The sequence below is a fragment of the Pygoscelis adeliae genome, unplaced genomic scaffold (assembly GCF_000699105.1).
Source record: "Pygoscelis adeliae isolate BGI_AS28 unplaced genomic scaffold, ASM69910v1 Scaffold127, whole genome shotgun sequence".
NCBI lineage: Eukaryota > Metazoa > Chordata > Aves > Sphenisciformes > Spheniscidae > Pygoscelis > Pygoscelis adeliae.
This window is the reverse complement of record NW_008825208.1, coordinates 3,284,023-3,293,549: the sequence shown is the minus strand read 5'-3', so window position 1 is coordinate 3,293,549 and position 9,527 is coordinate 3,284,023. Positions and strand designations below refer to the sequence as shown.

Below are 9,527 nucleotides of genomic sequence, written 5' to 3'. Positions count from 1 at the left end.
ACAGAAAGACTGACAACTGCTGCTGAATGACACAAGTTTTCTGTTTTGTGTTTTGAAAGAGCTCAGTTAGGCTGGATCACTGAACAGTTCACTGCAGGATGGCCCAACAATCTGTGACAGAATATCCTGGTTGGCACTTACATGCACAAAGCTGCTTAAATAATGACCCAGTTCCCCCGTGCAGAGTGCTGCTATTTAAGCTACTAATAGTCAACAGTTTGCACACAAGAATAGCACTTTGTAGTATATTAAAAATCCCAAATTAAATGCTCTAAATGAAGGAGCCAGTAGCGTTAAAAAGGGAGATGAGGGACGACATATTTCAGATTTGTACGACAACAAACACTTTTAAAAACTCTCTGAAATTCTTGGAAGGCCCCTATTCCACAACCTCCCTGATTAGAGAGGACGTATGTATTGTTTTCTGTGGAAACACTAAAAGTAGTGACACGGCAGAACAGGGAAAAACTGACACACACCTGAAGGAAGTCTCTGGGGAAAGAAAATTAAGATGCTTCCCTTTATTGTACACCAAAACATGTTCAAATTTATCTACTAAGCTCATATGGCAAAGGAACCTCTGGTAACATTTACTTTTACTGTTAAAAAAAGCACACAGAAGAGACGGATTCATTAAAATCATGCTTGTCTACCTAAGTTGATATTCCCTCTAACAAGACCCCTCCTGCTTCGGAGAGACTGTAGTGTTACTGTGCTCCTAATGATCCATCCTCAAACAGGTCAATGATTGTCACAAGCGTGGTGGTCACACTGACGGATTTCTTTTTGTGCCGTGCAAGACTGCAATATTACACATTAGCAGTGGAGAACTTTAAAACGTCATGAGCATATCACGTTCTTGTACGCTAGTGTAGAACGGCCTCCCAAAGATAAAGGAATGTAGACCTGGTTTAATCTTCTCAGCCAAAGCCATTATTATGTTAAGATCGCCCTCTGCTGTTAAATCAAGATCTATCTTTAAGCTACGAAGAGACTTAAAAGGTTTTTTTCCTTTTTGCCTGAAAGAAAATAAAAAAGGATATTGTAAAAAAGAACAGAGGAAGTTTCTCAAAGCCTGCTTTTTATTATCTGTTCACTTACGTGTCATCTTCTATGTATTTTATTAAAGTTAAGGCTTTTCTGTGAAGGACTAGCAGAAATTGTGCAAGGAAAGTACTCCTTAGAGACAAGCCGGGCTTCAGATGGAAGATCTGTTAAGAATTATAGCAAAAAATTAGGTAGAAATTCAAGAAATTTCCAATTCTGGAAATTCAAGAATAATTTTAAGAATGTGGAATATAAAGAAACCTTGCATACACATGTAACATATCCTTAATTATAGCAAAGCAGGCACATTAACAGCAGATTTGTAGATATGCTCAACAATTTTTCTTAGTTTTCTAGCTGCTCATATGCAACAAATTAAGCTGTTTTACAATTCTGTTTGGACAAAGTATTATTTTCCTTTTTAAAATGATCTGAAATTAAGCCCAGTCAGGTAGCTTTCTCAATACTGTAATTGAGAAAATGCACAGCAATAGAAAATGTGTTTTGTTTTTCATATGTAAGAAGGATTTTCAGTATTACACTAATACTACAAATCACACAAGTATTTTTCTCTAGTTATGCAGAGAAGAATCATAGCACTAGTATGAAAAAGAGCTACCAAGCCAACAAATTATCTATTGATGTTAAATTATCTGTTACTAAGGCTCAAAATACTGAACTTCAGCTCTTGTTCTTTCTGAAAAAGCAATGATTACCTGATCCAGGAAGGCTTTTACTAATGTATCTCGATGCAGGATATCTTGAAAGACATTTCTATAGAAAAGAAAGCAAACAAACATGTGAGGTAATGCCATGAAGGGACGCTAACCGTCCAGCAGTTGCACACAGCAACAGCATTACTGTTTACAATCTGGCAGAAATTAAAAGTGAATTCAATGAATTCACTAATTCTAGTGAATTATAATCCTGCTATTTTTAAAGCTAATACAGAATCTTAACGCAAAACCTTCAGATGAAATGAACTAAATCCAGGAAAGCCATTGGGCCCTGTCAAATACACTTAGCTTTGTTATAGCCCTATTTAAACAGGCAACAAAAGTAGCCTAACACAGTCATAAGTATCACTGAAAATGAATTTCAGTAATATTTAATGCAACAAAACTACTGATGGAACTGGTAAATTCCTCCAAAATGAATGCAACTACCAGAGCTGAAGGAGCTTCTTAAAAGCAAAAAAAACTCATGTACTCTATTAGAAAGTACACTCTGTATTACTTCACTCTCTTGTCCCAAAATCAAGTAACTTTGAGAGATGCGAGAAAGGAGTACATACAAATCAGGTGTGAAACTCTCATCTGTGTGGATAATATGATCTTGAGACATTTCTTCATCTGAATTAGCTCTCCAAAATGCTGTCAGCTCGGATCTCATATATCGTCGTTGGTTATAGATGTGTTCATGACAAGGGGGCATCTGCTTCACTGTATTGATATCTACATCTATATGTGTAGTAGGATATGGGGCATACATTACTTGACGGAAGGGCAACACAAAGCTTCCTGTTGCATCCTGTTTTAGTGAAAAAACATTATTCTTCTAGTTACTTTTTTAAACAAAGCTATATTGGAACAAAACAATATTAAAGCATCATGCCTAAATTTTAAATCCCATTTGTGTAGACATGTTTTGTTTGAGAGAACTGGTGGTTGTAGCCCAGTAAAAAGTCCTTCATACTGGATGATTCCCTTAATATAACAGTGAAAACAGGTACTGAGGTAACCTGCATATTACAGTATTGCATCATCTGGTTCATGAGCCCATTAACATTACAGTATTATATTTATCTGATAAGTTTAGATTGCTCGTTAGAGCAGAAGCATTATTTTTCTATTCATCTTCACCCATTGCTACAGCCCTTTTAAAATACTTGGGAACTGTAGGACTGATGGACTGTTCTTTTTTGGTTTTGGTACAACACAAAAACTTAATGACTTTTAGGATTCCAGCCCCCGGTAGGCAAAAGACTATTATTATTGTACCTCAAAGCATAGGAACAATTCTGGACAATACTCAAGGAACAGATGTTGTAGAGAAAAGACTGGCTTGCAATTTTAACATGCAGATAGTTACAAGGAAAGCTATAGTGCCAGAAAGGAATCAAGGGAAGATGAGGTATTTCTTTGAACATGAATGTGTTCATGTTCATGACCATACATTGAAGAATTTTCTTAAACTACAGAAGAATAGAACTTTCCTAAGCGTACTTACTTTGAGTAAGCCTTGAACAAAAAGTCCTGACTCATATTTGAAAGACGACTCACTTCTACAGAGTCTAGAACACTTCCGTTCTGACGGCGTAAGAAACAGACACAATGTTCTCACAATCTGCATTAAAAAGAACAGTTTTGAAAAACATGGAAATGTAAGGAATGACTGATTTTCAAATGCAATTTCTGACTAGAATGTACTATGCATTTCAAATGATGAACAAAAAAGTTCATCATGCTTATTAGAAAAGCCAAAACTTTACCAAGGTCACAGAATAGTGACATGCTTAAATTATTAAGCTGTAAGCCATATTACTCCAACTCCTTGTCAAATGAGAAAAAAATCCAACACTTTTTGGCAAAATTTGTTTTTTAGCCAACTATGTAGAACAAATCACTATTGCCTTCTGCTACCTCTTCCTATTACATAAACATGAGTTACTGCAATTACTCGCCTAGCCTTTTAAGCCTCTTATTTTATTCATTCCATATTGAAACATCAGCTATTGTCTCCAATCAGGCATAGTCAATTTCCTATATAAGCATCCATGCTTATTTCCTCAGTAACTTCCTCAAACTCTCCATTAAAAGCAACAAAGGTACTTCATTATCCATTTTCAAACTCCTGTGCTGCAACAGCTACAAGTAATCATCTCCAAATACAAGATGTATTCCATTCTGCTAATCTTTCAGTCTTAACCTGCGGTGTCCTACCTGTGTCTGTAAGGTGTTTGAGAAGGCTCTATTCTTGCACAGTGTTTATGCAGTATGTAAAAGAATGACAACCTAGTTTCTGACTAATGCTTTTTGACACTTCAGCAAGATGCAATAGGTGTTTTTTTTTACTTTAAGAAAAGCTAAAGTATGCCATAAAGAAAACAATTACTTCAGAACAATTACACTGTGACACAAAGAGCACACTGCTGCTAAGAACCTGTGCAGAATTTACAAACTTTACCCTGGATGTATCTTGAGACTCATATTCTTCCAGACTGTTTTTTTCCTATAGTGCCTAGCTTATCAATACATTATTATACACGCTCATAACCATTTAGACCTTAAAGCCTTTTAATTAATTATTTTATGAACTATAAACTTTAAGCTTTTTATAACCACTTAAACCTTCAACATTTCCTCTATTATGCTAACTTAATCATGTGCAGATCTTACATCCCTGAAACAATACATATTAACTGTGGTTAGCTGATTTCAGCTAAGAACTGAGAACTTTCTTTTCTCTGGTTCCCCTGTTGCTCGTGATTATTTTTAATTTGAGTATCAGCATTTACTGTTCACTTGATCAGAGGTGCTCTGCCGTCACTGCCAATACACACAAAACAATGCATCCTCCCCCCAATTTTTATAAAGCATCACGAACTGCTTATCTCAAAACACAGGTTTACTAAAGGTGCCTTGAATTTTTTAAAAAGACGACTGTCATATTTCACTGCAGCAAGGAGCACGACATACTGTAAAATACATAATATATGTATAGCCTACTATTAATATATAATATATTCAGCAGGCCCACTGCTCTTAATCTTTATTTCACATTGAAGCAATACACACAGATACATACATAGGTATATCAAAAAGGGCATCAACATTGAGAATTAAAACGAGTTTTTCCTCAAAAAAGAAGGTTTCAGTGTTACAAAATAAACCAGAGCTGAATAATTAGTACATCACAATTAAAAACATAATCAGACAGAAAAGCCCTATATAAAAAAAACATTCCCTGTCAGAAAATGAAGTTATCTGAACATACTGCTTCTCCACATATACCACTGTAGGACCTTTGTCATGGTCTCAGGACATGGGACTATTGTTATTGCATGGTCCAGGGGCCCCAGTGTAAATTGAAAACTTATAATGCTACACAACTACACAGAACCTTACCCTCGCAGCAGTACTGGTATACTCATTAAGTGCAGTGGCACCTAATACCTGAAGGCTCTAGGACTGCACACTTTTATGAAACCCTTCTTTTCATTCCCAGTTGCAGGGATATTCTGAATCAAAGAGGTTTATTAAAGGACTCAGCTGTGAAAGTAGAGAGGCAATTGGTTTAGTGAAATACATTTTCTCACGAAGAAAACAACAGTTTTCTTCATCATTTGTCTCTGAATATCCTAACTGAAAATTAATGTCAGTGTTTTTATTAGAAGGGATGGAGTAACACCCTAATTGAATGCAAGTCAAAGGGAAATCTCTCTGAACAAAACACTGATACATTGCACTATGCTAAAAAGAAATATGCTTTAAGAAATATTTCAATGGACAGTAAACAGAAGTGTATCTCTTCCAGGAATTGCTTTCAATTTATCTGAAACTAGCATTTTGGTATAATCAAAAAGCTGTATATAAAAAAAGCACTTGGAGAATTCTGAATAAGGAAAACATCCTCATGTGATTTTTCCTTCACATACTGGGTGAGCTTAAAATAAGCATCAAGAAACTCTCCATTTACACCAGAATATTAGAGGAAAAGCAGTGCAGGTGATAGTTTCATATTGGTTCAAATTAAATATTTCATAACAAGCTTACAAGAGTTAATAACAGCATGGGAAAAAAATGTCTACCACAAAAATGTAATTATTTTCTTGTTCTGAAATGACACCTTCCAAAAGTGACCTTTTTTCCTCCCAAATAGACCATAATGATGTATATGCTCTTCCCCGTTAAGAGGTACAGCTAATGCTGCTTCTTGTTTCTAGACCTGAAAGCTCCTAAACATCATCCCTACTGATGTGCTCCAGCAAGCATGACACACTGAGTGTTTTGTTGTTATAGGACTCAGTTTTAGGGGTTTGTACTTTGCCTCTTTCTGGTTCTTCTGGAAAGCTGAGTCAAACCTGATTTAAGAACTACCAGTAAACTGTACACTTATTCACCAATTAAGTTTTAAACAGACTGGAGATGAAGCCAACACAAACGCTATGAAGAAAAAAATGCTGGAATTGCTGGAATGGTTTAAGGTCCCGGTAAGCTTGCCTGTGTGTGTGACTACAGACTCAACAGCTTTGAGGTTCCATGAAACACAAGCAGTTCATGATGCAGAAGTACATTTATTCCCCAGCGTAAGAGAAATTATGCAGATACTAATTTCTTAAGAGTACATGGACAATACCCATTGACATAGCTGAACTGGGCAAGCCAGTTCAGACCTCTTCAATTTGTACATTTTAGCTAACAAACCTAATTTTAAAAGCTCAGACTCATTTACTACTGGTTTATATACAGTATCAATTAAATTAAATAAATTGGTTTTCTTATAGTTGCCAGAATACAACCGATAAGGCAATTTTCAGGCAGAATTATCAACTGCTAGACCAATCAGCTGAAGTAAGATAACCAGACAATGGTATTCCTTCTTTCTTCAACCTCAAGTATGTTTACAGATAAACCTCGTTCCAAATAACACACTAACATTGCTAACAATCAGCATTTAAGTTTGGTGTATTAGAAAGTGCATTACCTTATTCACTTTTTCTGCGCTGCTTCCTACAACTACAGAACAACCACAGGTCTGCAGGTGTGAACTAATTGCACTGCAAATAAAAACAAACATAGGTTAATATGTTTAATCAGACTTTTCAAATAAAACAATTATCATCTTCACAAGAAGAATGAAGTGCTCCTAGTATAAATAGAGGCCCATACCTATAGGCCTATACCCATAGGACCTCACACAGCTGCGTAGGTTACCGCTGAAATCCAAAAATTTGACAGTATCTACATTTTCATTTTGATGAATAAAAAGACTGTCACTCAGAACCTCCAAACACCAGTTACAGAGCAAACAAAAACTGTCTACTGCTACTGTCTAACTGTGTTACAGAATCTGTATAAAATAATTAATCTAAAGTAACCGAAGACATATCAATAATGAAGGATTTGAAAGCATCTTGAAAGATCTGTTCCATGGTTGTCATCATTTTCTGAAACTGTGGATCAGAAGCCAGTTTGGGACACTTGGCAGGTAAACTGTTCTACTTTTGGTAACTACATGGGCAAGAGCATGTCACAAGCTTGAGTCCCTCAGAATACAGACAGGCATACTGGAAGTTGAGTGATCTGGTCTTGTGAGTTGCCAGCAGCACAGATCTGATTTAGTTTATCTTAAGTTTGGAGGCTGCAGTGAATATACCTGGACTAACCTTGAGAACTCTTAAGTTGCCCTTAAGAAAATTCTGTTGAGGTTTCTTATCCTCATCCTCCCTTTCCCCCCCGCACTTTCTCAAACAACACCTGGCCCACAGATTCAAAAAGTCTAGACACCCTAGAAAGTCTAGATACTATTAAAAAATTTTGTCCCATATCCGTGAATATACAAAAGTGCATTTATGCTATCTTACTGAAGGATGCATTGTATATGATTAACCAGTTCTAATAAACACCCCTAATTGACAATGACTGTAATAGCTACACTCAGACTCTGAAATCCTACAGGTGGACTTTATAGTGGACCTGCTACTATTTATCTTATCAAGTATATTCTAAGAGTTAAATTTAAGGCCATCTGCATACTTAGGAATTCTTCCTTTGGGGCAGAAATAGATGTTCAGTTTCATTTAGAAATTACTAAGAAAGCATGGTTGCTTATTTTAGAGGTTGGTACTGTTGGTATGGCAGTTTATTTAGTTTAATCTAATTTTTATTCAATGACAAGTATAAATAAATCCATACAACATTATATTTAAGACTTGAAATCTGAACCTAGGCGAGCTGATAAGCTTTGCAGATAAGCTAAAAAGCAGGCATTTGGACCCTTCACACAAACGGGCAATTCTTTTTTTTTTTCAGGACAAAATTTCCAGGGAGAAGTAGCAAGAAGAGCTAACTGACACCCTACAGTCTACTACCTGCCCAATAAATCTCCATTTGGTATGAGAACAGCTCATCATTGTAGGATCAATGGCTCTAGTTGTTCACAATAATCCATTCCATGGTATTCACTTCATTATTTCCCAAATCCTCTATGGAACTAAATACTACATTATTGTGAAGAATTAGTTAATTTAGCACATGAATTTCGGTAGTACTGAAAGTGTATGTGACTCTGTGTAAATAGATGGCACTAAGCACTACATAAATGAATGCAGTTACACCAGAGATGTTCTGACAGGTAACAGAACATCAGTTAAAATCTATGAAATACGCTTTCCCACAGGAAAAGGCCAAGTTGCTCTCAAGTGCAACTACTTCCACTTACACATTAAAAACAGGAAGGAAAAAGAAAAACATGCAATTTAGTAATAAGGGTTCCGTACACCATATCATTAATGACACTTATTCATCGTTTATGCAGTAAACACAACCCAGTTTTTTAGGTATTTCATAAAAATGTAAGACTTTGACTTATATCCTCATAAAATTAAACGTAAGTATCAAAGAAAAATTACATTTGGTAGGGATTCTATTATCAAGCAAATGACTCTGTGACAACACAGTCTATAGAGATGCAGCTATTAACCCAGAGCCATTCTTCTAAAAAGACAGCAACTTCTACTGCATTTTAGACAAAAATCTCAAAAAGCCAAATACATGTCATCCTCCCCCTTTCTAATCTGATACATATTCACACGTGCATACAGGCAGTTATATATATATATATGCACACACGAGTTTAAACCATTTTACTACAGCATAAATCAAAACTGAAGTTCATACTTGAGCAGAAAGCCTTCATGGCAACTATCCCCAATGTCGTCATCGTTTAGCACTGTGTCACTTATCTGAAATGCAAGTAAATATAAACAAAGGTTAGACAAGGATCTGCAACACCTTCCAATTAATTGATTTTTGTTTTTAATGATAGGTGAGAACTGTTTGGGAACTATTTAAGCTAAGCTGTTAAGACTGCCCAAAAAAGCACCCCCTTAAAAAGACCTTCTGACTTCAGCCAAAGCATTTTGAAAATGAGAAAGTCACTGGATTATTAAATGTTCTTCAGAAGCCAGATTCCTCCCAGGTTTTTTTCTATAATCTTGTCCAGAATACTTTAAATTAGTGCATGTGAGACCACTTTGACTTCTTCCATGAGAAGAAGTCAACTTCTTCATTAAACCACACTGAAACAGGTATTAACATTAAAACCATTTACCTCCCCATTCATTTTGTTTTGCATCAAATAGCCTTTCCACTCCACTCTTAAAAACGGTATCATCCTACACAGTCAATTTTGCTAAGTGCTGACCATAAAAACCACTGCTAGTACTGTTGTATTTACCAAACTAAAACAGTTATGTT

At 35.8% G+C, this 9,527-nt stretch overlaps 1 protein-coding gene across 3 annotated transcripts in view; it reads right to left on the bottom strand.

Moving 5' to 3' along the window:
• Positions 1–495: 495 nt before the first annotated feature.
• The window catches only part of LOC103921045 (chromosome unknown open reading frame, human C9orf72), a 13,798-nt gene continuing 4,766 nt past the window's right edge, over positions 496–9,527 (bottom strand). For 2 of the 3 annotated variants that reach the window (XM_009328944.1, XM_009328945.1), the window contains 7 exons: positions 8,949–9,013; positions 6,754–6,826; positions 3,277–3,393; positions 2,342–2,577; positions 1,764–1,821; positions 1,102–1,211; positions 496–1,019 (listed from right to left, as the gene is read on the bottom strand). In XM_009328944.1, the coding sequence (XP_009327219.1) occupies positions 833–1,019; positions 1,102–1,211; positions 1,764–1,821; positions 2,342–2,577; positions 3,277–3,393; positions 6,754–6,826; positions 8,949–9,013 (846 nt within the window). In that variant the 3' untranslated portion in view covers positions 496–832. Of the gene's footprint in view, positions 1,020–1,101; positions 1,212–1,763; positions 1,822–2,341; positions 2,578–3,276; positions 3,394–6,753; positions 6,827–8,948; positions 9,014–9,527 lie in introns of those variants that run through there. The other variant, XM_009328946.1, reaches the window with a different exon arrangement.